The sequence below is a fragment of the Dama dama genome, chromosome 28, assembly GCF_033118175.1.
Source record: "Dama dama isolate Ldn47 chromosome 28, ASM3311817v1, whole genome shotgun sequence".
NCBI classification, from domain to species: domain Eukaryota; kingdom Metazoa; phylum Chordata; class Mammalia; order Artiodactyla; family Cervidae; genus Dama; species Dama dama.
In genome coordinates this window covers 47,542,676-47,569,169 of record NC_083708.1, presented here as the reverse complement: position 1 = coordinate 47,569,169, position 26,494 = coordinate 47,542,676, and the positions used below count along the sequence as shown (strand labels likewise).

Below are 26,494 nucleotides of genomic sequence, written 5' to 3'. Positions count from 1 at the left end.
GTCTCTTAATGAAAGGAGGTTTAAAAATTCATTGTGGTTATTATTCAATTATATAAACTGGAAATTCAAATTTAAAAAAATAGAAAAAGCAAAACATTTTGACTTATGAAAGATTGAAAAATCGTTATTGCCATCAAAAAAACACTAATTATACTTGCACAGTCACCTGGAAAATTAAGCTTAAACAGTCGAGATTCACTTTCAAAATACAAAAGAATATTGTTGTCTTTTATTCTGCTTCTGAAGTAATACTAAAAAAAAAAATCCCCAAACCCAATAAAGACAACTAGGAAAATAAGAAGCAACACTATAACAAATGTAAATATCACAGTAATTTCGAAACTAAATCAATACCTAGAATACTTAGATTTCATCATTAAGACCCTGCATTTTTCAACTGATTTTAAATTATGCTTAAGTAGCTTAGTAAACAATGATTTTAAATGATTAGCTTTCTTCACTGATTTATAAAACAGATACACTGTTTTTAATGAGCTACATCAGTGATTTTATCCTTAGCTGTACATGGTAGAGGTTCATATCTATACAAAACCCAGAAGTAGAAGCAAATTCTTTTGCACTGATAAAATTTTCATTCTGCCTCATTTTACTTGCTCTCCGTTTTTTATTCCAGATTTTATCAAGCAGTTGTTATTTTCTTTTTAGCTCTTCGTATAAAACGCATTACTGGTCGAAAATGGGGTGGGGAGGGATGGTGATTATTATAAGTAAGCTGTAAAACTGTGTTGTATTTTCCAGAGCAAAATACAATCAACATAGCAACATGACAATTCAATGTCTAGATCTGTAATATAAAAGGGCATGAACGGGAAATTAAGCTGGTTTCTAATATGACTAGATAACAATAAAAAAAGGATAACATAAAAAATAATTTTGCAATGATAAATTTTGAAATGATGAATTGATGAAAAAGCTATTTCTAGTTACTAATTTAAACATGTTAAAATGTTAGTACTTTACAGGATTGTTCTGAAAACTGCAGTGTTTTTATTAAGCATTTATACCAATTTTTCAAAAACTTAAGGGGTTTTAATTTTCTATGATATATGCTTTGTTTTTCAGTAGTACACATTTCTAGCCCATCATGCATGCTTTTTGATTTTTCTAATAGGAAAAGTTTGAAAATACTGTAAACAAACATCCAGGCAAGAGTTAAATAAAACATAAAATACCCATAGAGTGTTGTGTACTACTATGAGGAGAGGGCTCTGCAGGACTCTGGGGAGCTAGAAGCAGGGTTTCCTCAACTGTACAGTTGAGAATTGAATCAAAATGGGTTCAGAAACAGAAAAGACTGCTGGTAAACACTGCCTTAAGCTGAGGCCCAGAGACTGAATTCGACAAAAGAGGAATGGCTGAGTGATGCTTGGCTTCTTTCTCAGTTGTTGCAAGACCCTTTTGCATTCTGGAACACTGAATGCTCCGTATCAAAAGAAAACCCATGTGCAGACATGTGCGCTGCCTCAGCTTCTGCCTCTATATTAGCACAACGCTTCCTCTAAGCACTATGCTGTTGTTGTCCAGTAGAATTTTCTGTGATGGCATAATGTTCTACATCTGCATTTTTTTTTCTTTCTTTTTTTATTGAAGGATAATTGCTTTACAGAATTTCGCTGTTTTCCATCAAATCTCAAAATGAATCAGGCATAGATCTGGTAATGACTGATGACTACATAGCTGAAATAAGCCTAGTACAAATGAAGGAAAAAGATTCAAATTTTATTAAATTTTAATATAAATAGTCACATGTGGTAACTGGCTACTATACTGAACTATACTGCTCTATGTTCCCAATTTTATTAATCAGGAACACACAGCAGGTTTGTGTGTGTGGTCCTCTTTCCACAATCAGTTATCTGCCTTGTTCAGTTAGTTAATATCATTAAAATTGTCATTGACATATATACCTGTTGACAAGGATGGTGAGCTGTGTGTGGTACCTTGTTAAATAACTTTAAAAGGCACAATACAAAGCTTGCTTGTATGGTTTTACTGCTGTTGCTTATTAAGAACTTTATACTGATAAGCACAGTTCTAAACACTTCACGTGTAGGAAATCAATTAACTTCTACTTATCACTATGCCCTACTACCATTCATTAAATACATGAATATATTTTGGCACAAAAATGAGAAACAGAAAGTATAGACTAACAACAACTTATAATTGGACATGCTGTTTCTGTTTGCCTATTGTAAAGTTTTTCTGAAATGAAAGAATATGCTTTGAAAAGAGAAACAAAAATTTAAAGTATTAAAAAGAATCACATACTTTAAAAAGATCTGTAATCCTAAGGTGTTGTGGATAATCTTCCCCTACTTTTCAAAATATTTCTAATCACCTTAGTCACTTCAGCTTCTACTGCCATTAAAGCAATGTTTTTAGGAGGTTCAGGTTCTGCAAAACAATTAAAAATAAATAACCATAATCCCCCAATTCACACTTTTATAACATGCTCTCTCTCTACGGTTACTTGGCAAAATTGCATAGTAATAAATGGAGAAATGTTATCAAAATCAACCAAAATATATAGAATTTATATGGAAAAGAGAAAACCTGGAATAATCAGACAACTTTGAAAAAGAACAAACTTGGAGAACTTATACTACCTGATTTCAGGACATACAGTATATTTAGTGTAGCAATCAAGACAGTGTAGTACTGGCATAAAGATAAACATACAAATCAATGAAACAGAACAGAATTCAGAAACAGAGCCATATACATAGTGAATTTAGCTTTTAGTGATGCTGCCATGGTAATTCAAAGGAGAAAAAATAACCTTTTCAACATGATGTCAGAACAACAGATATACTGAAAAAGGAAAAAAGAACCTCAACCTGAACTTCTTACACAAAAATTAACTCAAAATAGATCGCAGCCTAAATGTAAAAACTGAAACTATAAAATTTCTAAAGTTATAAAATTTCTGGAAGAAAACATAACAAAAAAACTTAGGTTTGATAAATATTTTTAAAACAGCACACAAGTATGCACTATGAAGGATAAAGCTAGTAAGTTAAAACTCTATTAAAAGGTCAAGTGTTTAATTTTCAAAAGACAGTATTACAAACATGTAAAGGTAAGCCTGCTAATGGGAAAAAAAATATTTGCTGAGCACATATCCAACATAGGACTTGTATTTAGAGTCATGCAAAGTCTTATGACTCAATAGTAAGAGAAACCACCCACATAAAATACTTCAAACAAGACAAATGACTTGATACATCACCAAAGATGGCATACACAGATGCCAAAAAGACACATAAAATATGCTCAACATCATTAGGGAAACGCAAATTAAAATCACAATGAGATGCTGCTACAAAGTCACTAGAATAGCTAAAATTAAAGTTGAAGTATTAAGGAGGATGTGAAAGAAATGGAATTTTCATACATGGCTGGTAGGAATATAAAGTATTTCAGCCATTTTGCAAACAGTTTTGTAGTTTCTTAAAAAGTTTACTATGCATCTACCATAATCCTAGTAACTGTACTCCTAGGTACTTATCCAGGAAATGAAAGACATTTGTCCACAAAAACGAATATACAAGAATGTTCATAGCAGTGTTATTTGTAATAACCAAAAACTGGAACAAAGACACAGAACTATGAAAATTGAATGGATAAACAAATCATGATATGTCCATGCAATACAATATTACTTAGTGGTACAAAAGAATAAACCATTAACACATGCAACAACATGGACGAATATAAAAATAACTACATTGAATGAAAGAAGCCGGATTTTTTATAAAGCATACACTGTACTATTCTACTTACACAAATTTTCTTCATTGTAAACGAACTTTTATTTTAATGACAGAAAGCATTTCAGTGGTTGCCTGGGGATATGAGTGGCAGATGGTGAGAGATGGATTACAAAGAGATGTGAGGAAACTTTTAGGGCTGCTGAATATGTTCATTATTTTGACTGTAGTGATGGTTTCACTGGTATGCACATATGTCAAAACTCATTAAATTGTGTTCTTTAAATATGTACATTTTAGCACATTAGTTATACCTCAATAAAGCTGAAATAAAATGTTTAAAGATCAACTAACACACCTACATTAAATATGACATATAGTACTATCTAGTGCTTTCCGGAGAATATAATTATTATTTTCTTTCTGGTGAGAAAAGATTCAAATTTAGGAACAAATGAATAGCTTTAATTCTGTTACATAAAAAAAAAAAAAGATCAAACTTAACATAAAAGCCTTCTCTTAAACCAAGCCTTCAAAAGGTTTTCTCCCAGAATCAATTCCACAGATTACTGTTCTGCTAAAGGGGTAAGTCAAAAGGATACTCTACCTATAACACTACCAAATAAACACCACTCACACTTAACTACACTGTCACTTCTAACACTGGAGGGAAAGGCGTCATTTTTTTCCTTTTCTCCTGGATTGTAACAGCCAGGCCTAGTTCAAAGCGTCAGTGTAGCATAAACCACGTGTGAATTCTGGGGTTGTTTCTCATGAAGTACAGCGGGTTAGGAGAATAAAAAACTCAATGAAGATGCAGAAAGAAACTAACATTTGTTGAAGGCCAACTATGTACAAAGCTGTTAACTTCAAAATATATGTTATATCAAATAACAACAGTGAGACACTTAGAATATTTTAGTCTTCTTTAACTTAACAGAACAAAGTACTACACAACAAAAATGTTTTCAAGGCAAATAGGAAAAACCAGGTATTATTCTTTCAGACTAATATCTTTTGAGGCTTGGCCCTGCCATAAACATGACTGATTCCACATACAAAGCACCAAGCCTTACACGCTATAGATAAGGTACCTAATATTTCTTTAAAGTAAAAGAAATATTTACAATATATAGATTAGACAGCAATGAGAATTAAGGTACCATATTAAAGTACCAAAGAAAATAATTTTTATTTTTCTAAATATAACGGATCCAAAATTAGCTGGCATACAGATGTGCTTTGAATAGTGGAGAAAAAAAGAATTATAATTGGAACACCAAGAACTAGATAACTCATGGCCCATCCTATGAGTAAGCCTAGGAGAGTCCATCACCCATCAACAGAAAAGACAAAGAACTCTTTCAAGGAAACTAGACCCTATGAATCCCTGGATTTAAAAAAAATTTAAGTTTACGCTTATGGCTAAAAGTGAGCAAGAAGACTTTTATGGTAATGTGGTTGATAAATGTGAATGTCAAGGAAACCCCTTAACCAGGAGCTCACGAAGAATACACTTAAAAACTAGAAGAGAAAATTTTTTTCTTCACTATATCAATTTAGATTCTGAAATATCCTATTTGGTTCTTTTCCCTCAATATTCAATCTGCTATGAAAAAGTAAATAAATGTTATTTTTAAGTAAAAGTCATCAGAAGTACATAATTAACACATATCCAGTAAAGGGAGTGATCTGCAGCCATCAAATATCATGCAATATGAACAAAAATATTTACTGGAAAAATTTAACAAAATAATAAACAATAAACTCATTTTTAACATTATACATCCTTGCCTAGCAAAAAGATTAATAGGATATATACTAAACTCTATAATTATCTTTATTTTTAAAATTTTCTACAATGAGTATGTTATCTTTTGGAATAAAAAAAATGTAGAGTAGAGGAATTTTCAAAATAAATTTAACTTTTAATTCACACTGACTTTAAAAAAAAGTGCCACAAAACTCCAATTAGAAATGTAAAACTATGCAACAAAATACACAGAAAATGACCTGTAACATACAATGCAGTTTCAAAATACGTGATCTAACAGTATTTATCAAAATATAAACAGGCATGCCCTCTAAGGTTGTGGTGACTTTGATTATCCATGAACCAACAGACAGTAAATATTTCTATGTAATGAATTTAAATTAACAAAGGCTCAAATAAATGATGAATCCAAGTACAATTAGTTTCCTTTAGGAAAGTTATTTATGGCTGTAGCAGCACAAAGCTATGCAAAAATAAGATTTCATATATTTCCAGTTTTGATATAGGAAAGATAATTCTTTCACAATAATGTGAAAATGAAAACAATATATCTAAGAGAAGCTATTTAGATCAGTCACAGAAATTACAGAAAAGACAGCTCCCTACAAACCCTAAAATTAGCCAGTTCGGCACTTGCATTTTAGGTTTATAGCAACTTTATAGTTCTGTGGCAGAGTGTGAGAAATGGGCCTTTTTGACAACAATTTCCTTGAAGAGTGATTAAAGCACTCGTAACACAGAAAACTTGCTTTCAAATCAAGAAGTAAGAAATTGCCCCAACCTAACAATCTCTCAGGATCTTATAGGGCTGTATTTTCTCACTGATAACATACCAGATCAAACTACAGCTTTCTGGAGAAAGCACAAGCATTTGGTATTGTTCGAGAAAGTGTAAGAATCCAGATTAACATTGAATATTTTTATTCATCAGCTCTTTTAAGCAGAGTTGTTTTTTAATTCTAGAGATAAGTGATAAGAATAAATTCACAATATCTCAGATGCTAATGAGTATATAGAATGTCCTTATGTTTCTATGGATGCCTTAGGAGAAGAAACTTGAAGATGTGCTTGAATTATAAAGTCTATGCCCTACCCAAGGCAGTTCAGTTTTAGAGAAATTGACTGTTCAAAAAGTAAATTATGCCAAGACAATACAGTTCCCCCAGAACTATCATATATTACTGGCTACACAGCAATATCTGAAAAGCACATGCCATATCATTAAGACTCATAAAATGTATTTGCACTAGAGTCATCAAGAATCATTCTAACTTTTATAGAACAGGAAGCTCACTAATCAAATTTGTATTTTTTCAATAACTGCATACTTTTTACAGAATAAGGTGTACAAAATCTTTTTTGTATAATAGCTATAATAATAGCTTTTGTATAACAGCTAACAAAATAATGGCATTACTGTAGTATTTAACAATATACATACCACCAGTGTTAATATACAACGTTTGGTCCCCAACACAGAAAAACAACAAGCATAGCACAGCTAAAATGTGTAGTGTCCTACTAAAACTGAGGGCCATGTAAGTCTGTATAGATTCCAGCGAATGCTGTGCCCAAACAAGGTACTCTAGGATTATAATTCCTAAGTCATAGCGTTCTCTGCTTTATGAAAAAATGGTCACAGGGTTGCCTCGCCTGAAATGGGTGAACCATTAGAACACACTGCAGAATGGCACATCATTGCCATTGTTCTGTCGCTAAGTCATGTCCGACTCTTTGCAACCCCATGGACTACAGTATGCCAGGCTTCCCTGTCCTTCATTATTTCCCAGAGTTTGCTCAAATTCATGTCCACTGAGTCAGTGACGCTGTCTATCTATCTCATCTCTGCCACCCTCTTCTCCCAGTCTTTCCCAGCTCAGGGTCATTACAATGGTGTATAATTGTGCATATTTGCTCTTCCAATTCAAACTCAAGGGGAGAGTAAGATTCAAGAAACCCTAACACATACCTACCCACCGCAAGTATGGTGCATTTAGCACCTTTTATCAGATCTATTAGAAATTATACGTGAAAGCAAAAGTAACATTACATGTGTGTGTGTGTGTGTGTGCATGTGTGTGTCTCAGCTGCTCAGTCATGTCCAACTCTTTGCAACCCCGTGGACTGTAGCCCATGAGGCTCCTCTGTCCACGGAATTCTGCAAGCAAGAATACTGGAGTGGGTTGCCATTCTCTTCTCCAGGTGATCTTTCCAACCCAGGGATTGAACCCAGGTCTCCTACATGGCAGGCAGATTCTTTACTGTCTGAACCACCAGGGAAACCCCAAGTAACATTATATTCCTAACATTCCAGAAATGTTACCAGAGTTCTTTTGGACTAGCTCGGCCTTCCAACTCAGTTTTGTTTATAACTCCAGACATCTTTCATGCTCTAAATATTTAAAACCAAACTCTATTCTTGTAATAAGTTATTCTGTCCTACTATGCTTTCAGGTTCAAAAGTATCTGAGGAAAATGTTATACGGACCAATTCTATTTACATGAGTCAGCCAGAAGTCAAAGCCTCAATGACCACTGTATAGATTTTGCCCACATTATAAGATCTATGCAATGTACAGTTCAAGGTATTATATATAAGATGTTCAGAAAATGCATAAGTATAGTATTTTTTTACATTATCGTTTCTTTCACAGTCCAGAATACCAGTTTAAATGCAAAATTCTCAAATGTGGGAAAATGTGAAGCATGAAAAAATGAAAATAAATGATATACCTATCAAGCTCTTTTTCTACTTGCTTTCCTTCTAAATATGTAATAGGAAACATATAAGAAATGAAAGGGTATACTTCTCTAAAGCTTAGATCTGGGCTTTACCAATCAATCAATCATTCTGATCAAAGATTTTTGATTAAAGATTTTTACCAATTTAACATGTTGAAGATTTCAACCTTATTCAATTTGTACTCTAGCACACACCTAAGTCCCAAGCAACTAAACTGAATTTCTGTGATATTTAAATAAATTCTTATGAATTGAAATGGAAAATTAGAGAAAGAAAAAGTAAAAATTTTAATTAATATCTTAAATTTAACCAAATTTGATCAAGATGTCTGAAAAAATAGTTTGTTGCTCAAACATTAAACAGCAAAAAAATAAATAAATAAATAAAAGTATTCTCTCACAATAAAAATGGGTATCAGCTGCCCTAAAATACCAGAATTAAAATTAAATTGATACAATATGGAAGAAAGTTGTATTAAATGTCATAAAAGGGCATGGAGAAATGGATAAATTTAAAAATGCCTTCCATCGAGAGGAGAAAATTTCAGCACTCTAAGAATGTCTTGATATTTCTAAAAGAGAAACTTGACATCAATGAAGAAGAGGCCATGTTAGAAAAAATAACTGCTTTTGAGACTCATTTTGGCACTGAGCAACACTGCACACAAAACCATAACCTAATGAAACACATATCAAACACAAAAACACTTTGCACACAATGCATATAATTTCAAATATTTGATATTAGCTATTAATCTGTACACTATTTGATACAGCAATTTCTGAGTATTCTCAGGAAGACCAGAAGAGTTTATCGTTAGTTTTAGATCATGATTAAATTCCAAATACTCAGCTATGTAGTCACTGGGCTGAAAATGGACATTCCTTTTATAGTTAAAGGATTTGAGCAATTTGTTTTTTGTTTCCTTGGCCGCGCCATGTGGCATGTAGAATTTTAGTTCCCCAACCAGAGCCGGAACCTGTGCCCTCTGCAATAGAGGCGCAGAGTCCTAACCAATGGACCACCAGGGCATTCCGTGAGCAAACTGTTTTAAAGAAATAAATACATTGCAAGTCACTACTAATAATGAACAGAATTTTCTGAAATATATATATCAACACTAGAAAATTTTAAAAGTATAATTATCCATAAAATATTTGAAGGAGTTGTAAACATTGAAGAGAAAATTTGGTTTAAAACAGACTACCTTTAACATATTCAGGTTTGGTCAGATACATTAAATCAAAGACCAGAGCAACACAGAACATTTACCTGAGGCTGACTTCTTAAAACTATCAAAACTATCTTAAAACTAACGTTTCTCACAGACCAGTGAATAAGTTCACTGACCACTTCACTAGACCAGTGAATATGTTCACTCGTAGCACTTCTCAAGCAAGTTCTAATAATAATTGCTCTATGTAAGAAGTGATCTATGTTCCATTAAGTTTGAAAAATGCTGAGTTAAATAAGTTATGTTCACTACAAGGCATCTTAGTTTTTCTTATACACATAGGATTATCAGTCTCTTACAGGGATCAGATCATCTGAATATCTGACCATACTTTGCAAGTCGACTGCTACCAACAATGAACAGAATTTTCATTCTGTTCTGGCATTCACTCAGCAGCTCCCCAAAATACTGTACTGCCACACATATATTGGGACAATCTGTTATGGAGTATAATAAAAGTTAAATTTTTAAATTATTTCTCTCATTTTCATTTTTGTTCCCTGCATGTGTGCTAAGTCACTTCAGTTGTGTCCAACTCTTTGTGACCCTATGAACTGGGGCCCGTCAGGCTCCTCTGTCCGTGGGATTCTCCAGGCAAGAATACTGGCGTAGGTTGCCGTGCCCTCCTCCAGGGGATCTTCCAGACCCAGGGACTGAACCCACATCTCTTGTGTCTTCTGCAACGCAGATGGGTTCTTTACCACTAGCGCTACCAGGGAAGCCCATTTTTATTGTCGAAGTGAACCGAGAACTTCCAGATGTACAAGCTGGATTCAGAAAAGGCAGAGGAACTAGAGATCAAATTACCAACATCCGCTGGATCATAGAAAAATCTACAGAATTCCAGAAAAACATCTACTTCTGCTTCATTGACTACACTAAAGCCTTTGACATTGTAGATCACAACAAACTGTGGAAAATTCTTCAAGAGATGGGAATACCAGACTACCTTACCTGCCTCATAAGAAATCTGTAAATAGGTCAAGAAGCAACAGTTAGAACAGGACATGGAACAATGGATTGGTTCAAAATTAGGCAAGTAGTATGTCAAGGCTGTATGTTGTCACCCAGCTTATTTAACTTATATATATTCAGAATACATCATGAGAAACTCTCTGCTGGAGGAAGCACAAGCTGGAATCAAGATTGCGGGAGAAATATCAATAACCTCAGATACACAGATGACACCACCCTTATGGCAGAAAGTGAAGAAGAACTAAAGAGCCTCTTGATAAAAGTGAAAGAGGAGAGTGAAAAAGTTGGCTGAAAGTGCAGCATTCAGAAAACTAAGATCATGGCATCTGGTCCCATCACTTCATGGGAAATAGATGGAAAAACAGTGGAAACAGTGGCAGACTTTATTTTTTGGGGCTCCAAAATCACTGCAGATGGTGATTGCAGCCATGAAATTAAAAGACGCTTACTCCTTGGAAGAAAAGTTATGACCAACCTAGACAGTATACTAAAAAGCAGTGACATTACTTTGTCAACAAAGGTCTGTCTAGCCAAGGCTATGGTTTTTCCAATGGTCATGTATGGATGTGAGAGTTGGACTACAAAGAAAGCTGATCACTGAAAAATTGATGCATTTGAACTATGGTGTTGGAGAAGACTCTTGAGAGCCCCTTGGACTGCAAGGAGATCCAACCAGTCAATCCTAGGGGAGATCAGTCCTGGAAGTTCACTGGAAGGACTGATGCTGAAACTGAAATTCCACTACTTTGGCCACCTGATGCAAAGAGCTGACTCATTGGTAAAGACCCTGATGCTGGGAGGGATTGGGGGCAGGAGGAGAAGGGGACGACAGAGGATGAGATGGACTCATCACCAACTCAATGGACATGAGTTTGGGTAGTCTCCAGGAGTTGGTGATGGTCAGGGAGGCCTGGTGTGCTGCAGTTCATGGGGTCACAAAGAGTCGGACACAACTGAGGGACTGAACTGAACTGATGAAGGTGAAAGAGAGTAAAAAAGTTGGCTTAAAACTAAACATTCAAAAAACTAAGATAATGGCATCCAGTCCCATTATTTCATGGCAAATAGATGAAGAGACAATGAAAACAGTGACAGACTTTATTTTCTTAGCCTCCAAAAATCACTGAAGATGGTAACTGCAGCCATGAAATTACAAGATGCCTGATCCTTGGAAGAAAAGCTATGACCAACCTAGACAGCATATTAAAAAGCAGAGACATTACTTTGCTTACAAAGTCAAAGCTATAGTTTTTTTCTGTAGTCATGTATGGATGTGAGAGCTAAACAATAAAAAAGGCTGAGCACCAAAGAACTGATGCCTTTGAACTTTGAAAAAGACTCTTGAGAGTCCCTTAGATAGCAAGGAGATCCAACCAGTCAATCCTAAAGGAAATCAATCCTTAATATTCACTGGAAGGACTGATGCTGAAACTGAAGCTCCAATACTTTGGCCACCTGATGAGAAGAACTGAATAATTGGAAAAGAACCTGATGCTGGGAAAGAATGAAGGCAGGAGAAGGGGACGACGGAGGATGGTTGGATGGCATCCCTGACTCAATGGACATGAGTTTGAGCAAACTCCAGGAGATGAAGTACAGAGAAGCTTGGCGTGCTGTAGTTCACAGGGCTGCAAGGAGTTGGACACAACTGAGCAACTGAACAACAACAACAACAAAAAGTAATAATAAGTCAAACAAAGAATTATTGAAATCACAAAGTTGGTAAGTTCCCAGTTTTAGCTTCAGCATAAAACCCTCATACTAACTACTAAACACTGAAAAAGTGTGCAGCAAAATTTACCTTTAGCACATACAAAACTTCAGGGTAGCTTGCAGCACAATTAGTGTCTGTCCCCAGGCACTGAACATCTTCTTGACAACTGATGCCCATAGAGGCAATCCACAGAGAGCTCTTCTCTCTGATCTTCTATGCAGACCAACCAGATCTGATTTATCACTGCAGATGGTGATTGCAGCCATGAAATTAAAAGACGCTTACTCCTTGGAAGCAAAGTTATGACCAACCTAGACAGCATATTAAAAAGCAGAGACATTACTTTGCCAACAAAGGTCCGTCTAGTCAAGGCTATGGTTTTTCCAGTGGTCATGTATGGATGTGAGAGTTGGACTGTGAAGAAAGCTAGCACTGAAAAATTGATGCTTTTGAACTGTGGTGTTGGAGAAGACTCTTGAGAGTCCCTTGGACTGCAAGGAGATCCAACCAGTCAATCCTAGGGGAGATCAGTCCTGGGAGTTCATTGGAAGGACTGATGCTGAAGCTGAAACTCCACTACTTTGGCCATCTCATGCGAAGAGTTGACTCATTGGTAAAGACCCTGATGCTGGGAGGGATTGGGGGCAGGAGGAGAAGGGGGCAACAGAAGATGAGATGGCTGGATGGCATCACCGCCTCGATGGACATGAGTTTGAGTAAACTCCGGGAGTTGGTGATGGACAGGGAGGCCTGGCGTGCTGGGATTGATGGGGTCGCAAAGAGTTGGACATGACTGAGCGACTGAACTGAACTGAAGACAATTCAATAAACGGATACTTTTCAAACCACTAAATAGGCACAACAAATGAACCCTCCAGAAGATGTAGGATTAAGACACTTTTCAAGATACAAGTTCATAATTCAGTAAATAGCTACTTAATGATGATTTTACATATACCTCAAATGTTTCCCTTAAGACATCAGCCCTGTTATGACTTAAATCTAGGATTCTTTTGCAAACATTTTACATTTTTGGTCTAAAAGTACTAGGTCAAGTGATAATTTTATAAAATGATCTGGTTAGTTCAATTAGAAGAGTAATTTATTTTTATTATAAATAGAGTATGTATGAATTCCTTAGATGTGAAGTTACTAAAAGTAAATTTTTTGAATTATGTTTAAATAGAAGATGGAAGAGCACACAAAATAAAATATTTTATGTTCTAGATGTCATCAGGAGATTTAAGATTCGTATATTTAAAGAATCCTGGGTTTTTGTTTTTTTTTTCTGAATAAGACACAAAGGTAATTTATTAAGAATTTCCCCCTTAAAATAAGGTCTGTAATTGTTATTAATCAAAGAACCACTGGTAGTTTAAAACTTGCTCTGAGTCATTGTTTATATTCAATTAGCCAAACTTAAATGACAAATGATGTTTCCAAATGTCGTAATAGTTAAACCTCTTTCTCACAAGCAAAAAATACAGCCAGAATGATTTTGAACTCTAAACATTATACTACTTTTACTTTTCTGTTTTATGACATTTTTTATTCCCAGAGATAAAAATATTGTTCTGTTTTCAACTTTTAATTCAGTAATTCTGCAAAATATATGGAAACTCCAGACTTCCAAACTAAAAAAAATCAACTTGTTTAGTAACCCCTCACATATATCTTAGTCATTATTCTGTGATCATTTCAATTGTCTGTTGTCCATTACCATAAGAACAGTGAATTTTGTAAATTTCACTCAATAAAGCAGAATGAACTGATGTAAATTCCCCGCTTCAGTTCAAAGAAACTTAAGAGGAACTACTTACAGCAACACAAAATACATATACTAAGATAAAGAAATCAGGGTTAAGGCTGGGCTACTCTCAAAGTTATTGAGACCAAGCTGCTGTAATTTATAGATTATATCACCATCAACAGAGACAACTGATCAAGGCTTCCTGTTAATCAGGGGTAAAGAATCTGCCTATAATGCAGGAGACGTGGGTTCAATCCTTGGGTCAGGAAGATTCCCTGGAGAAGGAAATGGCAACCCATTCCAATATTCTTGCTGGGAAATCCAAAGGACATAGGAGCCTGACAGACTATGGTCCACGGGGTCACAAAAGAGTCACACATGACTTAGCGACTAAACAACAGAAACATAGATAGTCAAAGATATTTAAGATAAGCTGTTAGCATTCATAAGGGCATATAGCAGGACAGTGCGATGTAATATAAACATACAAAAATTGATACTGTTCTTAACACTCCAATGGTACCTATTACACAAGAGAAATTTTAAAAGACAGCAAAAGATAATACAAGATCCCCTGAAAAAAATCTTAAAAGAGATGTATTAATAGAAGACCCATAACAAAAATTACAAAACATTTTGAAGGGCAAAAAGGACCTAAAAAGTGGAAAATATATAATACTCATGGATGGAGAGATGACTTGATAAATGTGTCAGTTCTCCCCCAAAGTTCTCCATAAACTCAATGCAGTTTTTACAAAATCACAACGGATCCTTTTAAATTAGAGTCTGACTTCAAAATGAAAATGGTCAAATAAAGGTTGAAGAACATCTAAAGCTATTCTGAAAAATAAGAATAAAATAAAGAAGTGGAATTTGTTTACATTCAAGACTTACTCTAAAATAACAGTAATTAAAACAGCATAGGCCTAAGACCAGGCTAGAGATACACAACATGAACGCAACAGCAGAAAATTCAGTCATAGCCACAACAGTAGAATTTTGAATATCATAAAGATGGCATTTCAAATTTACCAGGAAAATTTATAAAGAAGGTGATGATAAAATAGTTGGCTTTTCTTAGGTTTTTTAAAAAAAAAAAAATTAGAACTCTGCCTTCACAGAAATAACAAGTAAAATTCAGAGATTCAAGACTTAAATGTGAAAAACAAGTTTGAACTCTACTAGAAGAAAAATATAGGAGAAAGATCTCATAAACTTGGGTTAAAGTATAGGCATTCCTCGTTTCCCTGCATTTCACTTGCTGTGCATTGCAGATACTGTGGTTTTGTTTTTTTACAAATGGTGAAGGTTTGTGGCAACACTGTGCTGTCAGATGACAGCTAGCATTTTTTAGCATTACTAATTTTAAAATTAAGACAATACATTATTTTTTAAGACACAGAGCTATTGAACATGTAATCATCTACAGTACAATATAAATAACTTTTACATAAACTGGGAAACCAAAAAATTTATGACTTGCTTTATTGCAATATTTGCTTTATTGCAGTCATCTGGAACCAAACTGGCACTATCTCCAAAGTATGGATGTACTATTTCCAAGAAAATAAAACAAACTTCTTGTGATTTTAAGTCTGGCTGGATAAGACAGATTAGATACACTTCATCTCATCAATTATTTATTACACCTATAATTTATTTTAATTATAAAATATATGAAACAGACATCAGACGACTCTAAAATTTGGAAAGAAGTGAAGAGGGATCTCAGGATTCAACAAATAACATGGCAGTGAGTTCCCTGGGGTTTCTTTCTTTGGCCTCTATATATCCTAACCAGTTGCTGAAGAAGCTCAAAATGAGATCGCAAAAAAGGTGCAGAACCCACTCCCAAAACAAAATAAAGCACCCAAGATCCAAAGATACTTTCAGACACTTTCTCTAAACAAAGTACTGGTGGAGGGCAGCCCTGATGAACAGAAACTTTTTGATAACACCAGAGTTAGTGCCAGGAGGGGAGAGACCTTTTCTAAAATTTCTGACCAGCATTTTCACTGAGATTCAAAAGAATACTGCATCTCTGATACTAGGAAAGAATGCAGAAGGGATAATCTGGGTTGAAGAAATTATGTAAGAAAAAGTGTGACTGCTCCATGGAACCACTGAAAAGCAAAATGAATATTATAAAATAGCAATATATCTTGATAAAGCATACATTTAGGCAGAGAAGTTTGAAATTAATGGTAGGTATAGAATAATGAAAAATAAGTTCTGAAAAGTGGATTGATGTTTTCACTGATGACAACTTACCTTACTAAACTGTTTAAAGTTCCTCTTCAGTTGAACAACAAAGAGGTGTCTGTTCCCTACACAGACTATTTCTCATGATTAATAAATCGTAGAACTATACAATTCTCTCTTGTAAAAGGAAATTTTATATCAAATCTCAATAAAATCATAACTGCTGCTTGACCTGACAATCCCTAGTGAACCACAAAACAGATTACATCTCGCATTATATTTAATTTATACAAGGTTCTTAACAAGCTAGGTAGTTGCAGTTAATTCAATAAGCAATAAAGAGCCAGTGAAAGTTTATGAGCAAGGAAATATTACGATCAGAACAGCATGACAGAGAACTTGCAAAATGAGATCAATTTGCCTTCCCATACTAAAGAAAAATAAAATAAACAAATGACATTGAAAACATATTTTTAAAATGACAGGGAAAATTTAAGGCTATATTTAATTGTGTAAATTATCAGGAAACTTACTTACCAAAAGAAATATACAATGGGAATCATTAAAAAGCTATTAAAAATTCTAAAAGTGGAAAAGTAAGGAAAGCAGGAAATTAAAAATTCAAAAAAAGTTGAGTGTGTCTGTACTCCCACATGCCCTGCAATATTCCTGTTTTGTTCTCTCTACAGCCCAGTTGAGAAGGCGGTGCAGAATATGAATCTGTAAAAATGTGAGGATACATAGAAAGATAGGGTGGAAGAGGTTAATCACTATATAGTTTCAGGTCTACAAAAACTACCGTCACAGATAGTAGGGGTACACTGGAGGAGGATGAAAAGCAAGCATAAAATAGGAAGCCACTGATGAACTATTACTGTGGCCAAGCACACAGTTCCTGCCCTGACAGAGTTAACAAATATCGCCAAAGCGTACAGAGCAGATCTAGGGAGTACGGAGATGAGCAAACAAGAGACAGAGAGGGCAATCAATCTTCTGAAAATATAACACATAAACTGAGATAGATTTTTGACAACTTTTGCTTTCTGTATGTATGAAATGAAGACACTACTCAATAAGGTTACTGTAATGACTTAGTGAGAATGTATATATGCACTACTATAGTGATTGGTCCATAATTTGAATTCAAATGTTATATCTCGTTCCATAAATATTCTTTCATTAGCATCAGTAATGCAATGAATATGGCACAATAGCAATCAAAATTTTATTTGAGAGTGGTCCAAATTTCTAAGACAAGATCTAAAAGCATGGACTTGGTGGACTAGGTATTGTTTTATAAATATAAATGAATGATGCTATAGGATTCAGGCAAGAGGAAATAAGGTACTTAAAGAGTTCAAACTGAGTTTTTTACAATGGGTAAGATTCGGACAAATGTCAATGGATAAAGGAAGATATGAAAAAGAGAAAATGCAAGATGAAACTTACTAACCAGAAAATTCACTCGAGAAAATGTTGAGTAAGGTGATTTTAGAAGAAGAAAAAACGGTCAGGCTGAAGTCTATATTAGAAAATCATTAAAAAGGCTGAACATTAGGCTGGATGTAGATTATGAAGAGGATCCAATGTAATAAACAAGGAGCTTTCTCCTAAAGTAGTGATTCTTAAAACATTTTGCCTTTGGGACTCCGCTGCACTCTTAAAAATTACTGAGGCTCCAAAAACTGTTTTTTTCTGGGTAATATCTATCAATATTTCTTATATTATAAATTGAAACTAAGAGATCTTTACAACACAAGAATACAAAGTACTCATTCCATTAACTGTCATTGATGATGAAAATCACATGTTATGTAGCCTCTGGAAAACTAAACTGTATTTTTATGAGATAATGAGACTAAAAGAAAATGTCATAATATTGTAACAAAAACACATTTTAACCTCTTTGATCCCCTGAGGGGTCTCAGCAAATCCTGGGTGTTTCCATATCCATTTTGAGACTGGCCTTTCTGTAGCAATGAGAATGACCAAACCAATGCAGGGAACTGTTTTTTGTTTTCTTCAGCAAGGAGAGATGAGAAAGCCTTCCTCATGGATCAGTGCAAAGAAATAGAGGAGAACAATACAATGGGAAAGAGAACAGATCTCTTCAAGAAAATTAGAGATACCAAGGGAACATTCCATGCAAAGATGGGCTCAATAAAGGACAGAAATAGTAGGGACCTAACAAGAGCAGAGGATATTAAGAGGTAGTAAAGAAGAACTGTACAAAAAAGATCTTCACGACCCAGATAAACACGATGGGGTCATCACTCGCCTAGAGCCAGACATCCTGGAATGCAAAGTCAAGTGGGCCTTAGGAAGCATCACTACGAACAAAGCTAGTGGAGGTGATGGAATTCCAGTTGAACTATTTCAAATCCTGAAAGATGACGCTGTGAAAGTGCTGCATTCAATATGCCAGCAAATATGGAAAACTCAGCAGTGGCCACAGGACTGGAAAAGGTCAGTTTTCATTCTAATCCCAAAGGCTATGCCAAAGAATGCTCAAACTACCACACAATTGCACTCATCTCACGCACTAGTAAAGTAATGCTCAAAATTCTCCAAGCCAGGCTTCAGCAATACGTGAACCGTGAACTTCCAGATGTTCAAACTGGTTTTAGAAAAGGCAGAGGAATCAGAGATCAAATTGCCAACATCCGCTGGATCATTGAAAAAGCAAGAGAGTTCCAGAAAAACATCTATTTCTGCTCTATTGACTATGCCAAAGCCTTTGACTGTGTGGATCACAGGAAACTGTGGAAAATTCTTCAAGAGATGGGAATACCAGACCACCTGACCTGCCTCTTGAGAAACCTGTATGCAGGTCAGGAAGCAACAGTTAGAACTGGACATGGAACAACAGACTGGTTCCAAATAGGAAAAGGAAGTGAAAGAGGAGAGTGAAAAAGTTGGCTAAAAGTGCAACATTCAGAAAACTAAGATCATGGCATCCGGTCCCATCACTTCATGGCAGATAGATGGGGAAACAGATGGAGGCCTGGCATGCTGCGGTTCATGGGGTCGCAAAGAGTCAGGCAAGACTGAGTGACTGAACTGAACTGCAGTGAAGACTAGAGCAGAAAGATAGAGGAAAAGCCTGAGATTTGGCATAGCAGTGAGTGAGATATGATTACCACAGCCAAACAACATTTACAGAAAATTTCATAAGTCTAGAATTGCAAGTAGCAAAAGAGAAACAAACTGACTTACTTTCTTCCTTAATTTCATTGTACCGCTTTTTCCCTCGCGTGGGCACACCATACCCTCGTTTTACTGATTTTCTTTCAAACACTACCAAGTTCCCTCGGTGTCCTGGTGGTTTAAATCACCAAGACCACCACCACCAACAATAAATTGTGTTAGGCAAAAGTGACATATTTTAGCAGAAACTTATCACAGACTTTGAAATTTGAAAACTTGGAATCCAGTTCTTTCTACATGATTTACTAGAAATGGGACCCCAGGCAAGAACTGTTACCTCAGTAAGCCTCATCCTCCTCAGTAGAACTGCAGTGTTACATTTGCATTGAGTGATGGTTATGAAACAACTATACTGAAGAAAAATAATTATGCTAAATAAAACGATGTCTAAAGTAAAATAAAAATTATGCATATTTTATAGATGATAACATTAACACATTCTTATGGTAGAAAACATGGGGGAAAAAAATCTTCCATAATCCTACAACCAGACATAACTACTATTAATGTAATTATTCCTCCTGATAGTGTTTTGGTTGTTATACAGAATTGATACTTATATTAACATAAAGAGGTGTTTCTGTATTTTTTTTTCTAAACTTTAATTTCTAAGGTCATTACAAATTCCCAGAAAACGTAACTTTAAGGAATATTTTACTTCATCAAGTGAAATATACTGTTCAACTAGTCTTCTAGTCATAGATATTTAACTTCTTCTAAATCTTTGCTATATATTTTTTAAAATACTACAGAACACTGTTGTTGTTTAGTCACTAAGTCATGTCTGACTCTTTTGCGACCCCGTGGACTGTAGCCTGCCAGTCTCTTCTGCACATGGGATTTCCCAGGCAAGAATACTGGAGAGGGTTGCCATTTCCTTCTCCAGGAGATCTTTCTGACCCAGGGACCAAACCTGCATCTCCTACATTGGCAGGTGGATTTGCTACCACTGAGTCACCAGGAAAGCCCCTATATGAACATGCCTGTATATAAATATTAAGATTTGATTTTTTCAAGACTGCCTATGAAAAAAGAAGAGTGTCGACAAAAAGTAAAAAAATAATAACTGGCAAAACTGACCAAAATGTTTATTACAATGCACTCTATCCTTTTCAAGTCCAAAATACATTCAACTGGAACTTGATTTTTCTATCTTTGCTATGTGTTTCACTGTACCCAGTATTCCTATTGTTGGGCTGGATTGTTGCATCCCAAAATGTACATCTACCCAGAAGTTAACCTTATTTAAAAAAAGTATCTTTGTGGACATGCTGAAGGTAAGGACCTTCAGATAAGATCATATGTATTAGGGTAGGTCCTAAAGAGTGTTCTTAGAAAAGTAGGAGGAAAGATATGCAGGAGAAGCGTCCCTCTGAGAACGGAGGCAGAGACTGGAGTGATGTGTGTACAGGCCACACAACATCAAGGACTGCCAGCAGCCACCAAAAACTAGGAGACAGACGTTAAGAGGATACTGTATCAGTGCCTGCAGAAGCAACTAAGTCCCACCATCAGCCTGCTTTCAGACTTCTGACCTCCAGAACTGTGAGAGAAGGAAGTTTCTGGTATTTTAAGCCACAAAGCTTGTGATAATTTGTTATGGCAGCCTTAGGGCCTGAAGATAATCTCCAATCACATTTTATTTTTTATTTTTATTTTTTTTTAAATTTATTTTTATTTTTTTAATTTTTTTAATTTTTTTTATTAGTTGGAGGCTAATTACTTCACAACATTTCAGTGGGTTTTGTCATACATTGATATGAATCAGCCATGGATTTACACGTATTCCCCATCCCGATCCCCGCTCCCACCTCCCTCTCCACCCGATTCCTCTGGGTCTTCCCAGTGCACCAGGCCCGAGCACTTGTCTCATGCATCCCACCTGGGCTGGTGATCTGTTTCACCATAGATGGTATGCATGCTGTTCTTTTGAAATATCCCACCCTCACATTCTCCCACAGGGTTCAAAAGTCTGTTCTGTACTTCTGTGTCTCTTTTTCTGTTTTGCATATAGGGTTATTGTTACCATCTTTCTAAATTCCATATACATGTGTTAGTATGCTGTAATATTCTTTATCTTTCTGGCTTACTTCACTCTGTATAAGGGGCTCCAGCTTCATCCATCTCATTAGGACTGGTTCAAATGAATTCTTTTTAATGGCTGAGTAATATTCCATGGTGTATATGTACCACAGCTTCCTTATCCATTCGTCTGCTGATGGGCATATAGGTTGCTTCCATGTCCTGCCTATTATAAACAGTGCTGCAATGAACATTGGGGTGCACGTGTCTCTTTCAGGTCTGGTTTCCTCAGTGTGTATGCCCAGAAGTGGGATTGCTGGGTCATATGGCAGTTCTATTTCCAGTTTTTTAAGAAGTCTCCACACTGTTTTCCATAGTGGCTGTACTAGTTTGCATTCCCACCAACAGTGTAAGAGGGTTCCCTTTTCTCCACACCCTCTCCAGCATTTATTGCTTGTAGACTTTTGGATAGCAGCCATCCTGACTGGCGTGTAATGGTACCTCATTGTGGTTTTGATTTGCATTTCTCTAATAAAGAGTGATGTTGGGCATCTTTTCATATGTTTGTTAGCCATCTGTATGTCTTCTTTGGAGAAATGTCTGTTTAGTTCTTTGGCCCATTTTTTGATTGGGTCATTTATTTTTCTGGAATTGAGCTGCAGGAGTTGCTTGTATATTTTTGAGATTAATCCTTTGTCTGTTTCTTCATTTGCTATTATTTTCTCCCAATCTGAGGGCTGTCTTTTCACCTTATTATAGTTTCCTTTGTAGTGCAAAAGCTTTTAAGTTTCATTAGGTCCCATTTGCTTAGTTTTGCTTTTATTTCCAATATTCTGGGAGGTGGGTCATAGAGGATCTTGCTGTGATTTATGTCGGAGAGGGTTTTGCCTATGTTCTCCTCTAGGAGTTTTATAGTTTCTGGTCTTACATTTAGATCTTTAATCCATTTTGAGTTTATTTTTGTGTATGGTGTTAGAAAGTGTTCTAGTTTCATTCTTTTACAAGTGTTTGACTAGTTTTCCCAGCACCACTTGTTAAAGAGGTTGTCTTTTTTCCATTGTATATCCTTGCCTCCTTTGTCAAAGATAAGGTGTCCATAGGTTCGTGGATTTATCTCTGGGCTTTCTATTCTGTTCCATTGATCTATATTTCTGTCTTTGTGCCAGTACCATACTGTCTTGATGACTGTGGCTTTGTAGTAGAGTCTGAAGTCAGGCAGGTTGATTCCTCCAGTTCCATTCTTCTTTCTCAAGATTACTTTGGCTATTCGAGGTTTTTTTGTATTTCCATACAAATTGTGAAATTATTTGGTCTAGTTCTGTGAAAAATACCGTTGGTAGCTTGATAGGGATTGCATTGAATCTATAGATTGCTTTGGGTAGAATAGCCATTTTGACAATATTGATTCTTCCAATCCATGAACATGGTATGTTTCTCCATCTGTTTGTGTCCTCTTTGATTTCTTTCATCAGTGTTTTATAGTTTTCTATGTATAGGTCTTTTGTTTCTTTAGGTAGATATACTCCTAAGTATTTTATTCTTTTTGTTGCAATGGTGAATGGTATTGTTTCCTTAATTTCTCTTTCTGTTTTTTCATTGTTAGTATATAGGAATGTAAGGGATTTCTGTGTGTTAATTTTATATCCTGCAACTTTACTATATTCATTGATTAGCTCTAGTAATTTTCTCGTAGAGTCTTTAGGGTTTTCTATGTAGAGGATCATGTCATCTGCAAACAGTGAGAGTTTCACTTCTTCTTTTCCTATCTGGATTCCTTTTACTTATTTTTCTGCTCTGATTGCTGTGGCCAAAACTTCCAACACTATGTTGAATAGTAGTGGTGAGAGTGGGCACCCTTGTATTGTTCCTGATTTCAGGGGAAATGCTTTCAATTTTTCACCATGAGGGTGATGCTTGCCTGAAAATAATCTCCAATCACATTTTATTTTATTATTATTTTTTTAAATTTTTTTTATTGGTTGGAGGCTAATTACTTCACAACATTTCAGTGGGTTTTGTCATACATTGATATGAATCAGCCATGGATTTACATGTATTTCCCATCCCGATCCCCGCTCCCACCTCCCTCTCCACCCGATTCCTCTGGGTCCTCCCAGTGCACCACGCACCCAAAACCTATGGGACACTGTAAAAGCAGTGCTAAGGGGAAGGTTCATAGCATTACAGGCTTACATCAAGAAACAAGAAAAAAGCCAAATAAATAACCTAACTCTACACCTAAAGCAATTAGAGAAGGAAGAAATGAAGAACCCCAGGGTTAGCAGAAGGAAAGAAATCTTAAAAATTAAGGCAGAAATAAATGCAACAGAAACTAAAGAGACCATAGCAAAAATCAACAAAGCTAAAAGCTGGTTTTTTGAAAAAATAAACAAAATTGACAAACCATTAGCAAGACTCATTAAGAAGCAAAGAGAGAAGAACCAAATTAACAAAATTAGAAATGAAAATGGAGAGATCACAACAGACAACACTGAAATACAAAGGATCATAAGAGACTACTACCAGCAGCTCTATGCCAATAAAATGGACAACTTGGATGAAATGGACAAATTCTTAGAAAAGTATAACTTTCCAAAACTGAACCAGGAAGAAATAGAAAATCTTAACAGACCCATCACAAGCAAGGAAATCGAAACTGTCATCAAAAATCTTCCAGCAAACAAAAGCCCAGGACCAGATGGCTTCACAGCTGAATTCTACCAAAAATTTAGAGAAGAGCTAACACCTACCTTACTCAAACTCTTCCAGAAAATTGCAGATGAAGGTAAGCTTCCAAACTCATTCTATGAGGCCACCATCACCCTAATTCCAAAACCAGACAAAGATGCCACAAAAAAAGAAAACTACAGGCCAATATCACTGATGAACATAGATGCAAAAATCCTTAACAAAATTCTAGCAAACAGAATCCAACAACATATTAAAAAAATCATACACCATGACCAAGTGGGCTTTATCCCAGGAATGCAAGGATTCTTTAATATCCTCAAATCAATCAATGTAATACACCACATTAACAAATTGAAAGATAAAAACCATATGATTATCTCAATAGATGCAGAGAAAGCCTTTGACAAAATTCAATACTCATTTACGATTAAAACTCTCCAAAAAGCAGGAATAGAAGGAACATACCTCAACATAATAAAAGCTATATATGACAAATCCAATCACATTTTAAATCAATGCCTAGTCACTGTTTCAAAAGACTCATCATCTATTTTCCACTAAATTTCCCTGAATTCTCCCATTAATATTTGGTTACATATCATTTTTTTAAAGCACTATGAACATCACCTTACTTACATGTTGCATCCATTAATGATAATCTAGTTGCAGTTCCTATGTAGTTTTTGTTTACTCAGTCATAATATAAGTTTCTCGCAGGCAGAGATTGTATCTTAGACGCCTTAGTTGTCAGACATTTCACTTAACACACTGCTATATACAGTGTATGATTTAATGGTATCCTATTTCCTAAAAAAAGGATGACTAAAAACTTTTTTATGTACATTAAATCATCATGGAATAGTTCAGAATGCTTATGGGATCATTTAAAGGTCAATATATTTTCCTGCTCTTAAAACTGAAGCCTGGTCTTATCTACATCCTCACTGCCTATTGTTTTAGAAGATCAATATCTATTGTCAATGACTTAAATATCTACACTAGGAAGGTAACAATATTCCAGATACAGCAAGAATTATGGAAGTTAGAAGAGATATAACAGAATAAAGCACCAGTAAAAACCTCTTCTGTAGATGTTAAGATGTGGCTACAAACAAAAGAAGTTCACCATGAAACATTCATATTACGTTTTATAGTTACTTAGGAACTATAAAAGTTACTAAGTAGTTACTTAGTAACTACTATAGTTACTAAGGAACAGTTGTTTAACAATTTTCACAATTACCTAGAAAAAAAGAACAGTATTAAACAACAACAAAAAAATCTAAGTATACAACATACCTGAGTTCGTAAAATTTCAGTTTTTGACAACTGCATGTCACCAGTCAATTCTTTCACAACAATGCCCAGTGGCTCCAGACGTTTGCTGAAGTAATTTGTCATTTCAGCTGCCAAGGCTTTCATTGGAGCAACATATACAATCTGCACCCAAGAAACACTAGCTTGATGAATGAGTAAAACTACAATGTCATTTGTTTCAAAGAAGTCAACTGAAGTCATATTGATTGTGATATATGATTCTAGCCACTTATGGTGAAAAATCTTAATATTGATAGATGAAAAATACTTATCTTTGTTGTATAAGTGTACATCTGTTTAAAGATGTTGTATAAGTGTACATCTGTTTAAAGAATGTTTATATAGCATCATCACTTTGAAAATTGGTGCTTTAAAGCTAAGTGCATTTTGATAGCTTTCACAGGGGTAGTGGGACTTTCATAACACAAAGAGGTATTGCCTAAAAGTAATGACAGAAACCATGCAGCATTCTCTATATGACTTCCTGTGTAATAGCCTTAAAAACTACCAGATATCAGACAAAATATACAACTGCAAAATGGTTTGAGATTCTACAATTTAAAAAGCTGTTGTTCAATTTAATTCCTACCTTAAATTCATTCTTTTTGATAACACCTTGCTGAAAATGTTGGCGAATTTCATGTAAAACTGTAAGCATCGCAATGTTGGTTTTTCCAGCTCCAGTAGGGGCACAAATCAGCATGTTCTCATTGGTGTTGTAGGCAGTCTCAAACACAATTGACTGGATTCTATTCAGTCTCCTCATTCCTTTAAAAGCCAGCTGTCCAATCTAAAAAGAAAAAAAATTCAACGATAAAATGAAAATGTGAAGGTCCCGCACAAAACATTAAATGCATCTTTTTTTAATTAAAAAGACTAATTTATTTAGTTTCTCATATCCTATATTTAAGCTGTATGCAGTTGAGAACAACTCATAACAATTGCACCTGGGAAATGAAACTCACTAAATTTGAAAAATATGATGAGACTACACCTGTATCCAACACAAGCTCGAATCAAGATTGCCGGGAGAAATATCAATAACCTCAGATATGCAGATGACACCACCCTTAGGGCAGAAAGTGAAGAGGAACTAAAAAGCCTCTTGATGAAAGTGAAAGAGGAGAGTGA

At 35.3% G+C, this 26,494-nt stretch overlaps 1 protein-coding gene across 2 annotated transcripts in view; it reads right to left on the bottom strand.

The window, feature by feature from the left end:
* The window catches only part of ASCC3 (activating signal cointegrator 1 complex subunit 3), a 331,129-nt gene that overhangs the window by 216,202 nt on the left and 88,433 nt on the right, over window positions 1-26,494 (bottom strand). For both annotated transcript variants that reach the window (XM_061131702.1, XM_061131703.1), the window contains exons 9-10: window positions 25,953-26,153; window positions 25,346-25,486 (exon numbers count right to left, since the gene is read on the bottom strand). In XM_061131702.1, coding sequence (XP_060987685.1) covers window positions 25,346-25,486; window positions 25,953-26,153 — 342 coding nt within the window. The remainder of the gene's footprint in view (window positions 1-25,345; window positions 25,487-25,952; window positions 26,154-26,494) is intronic.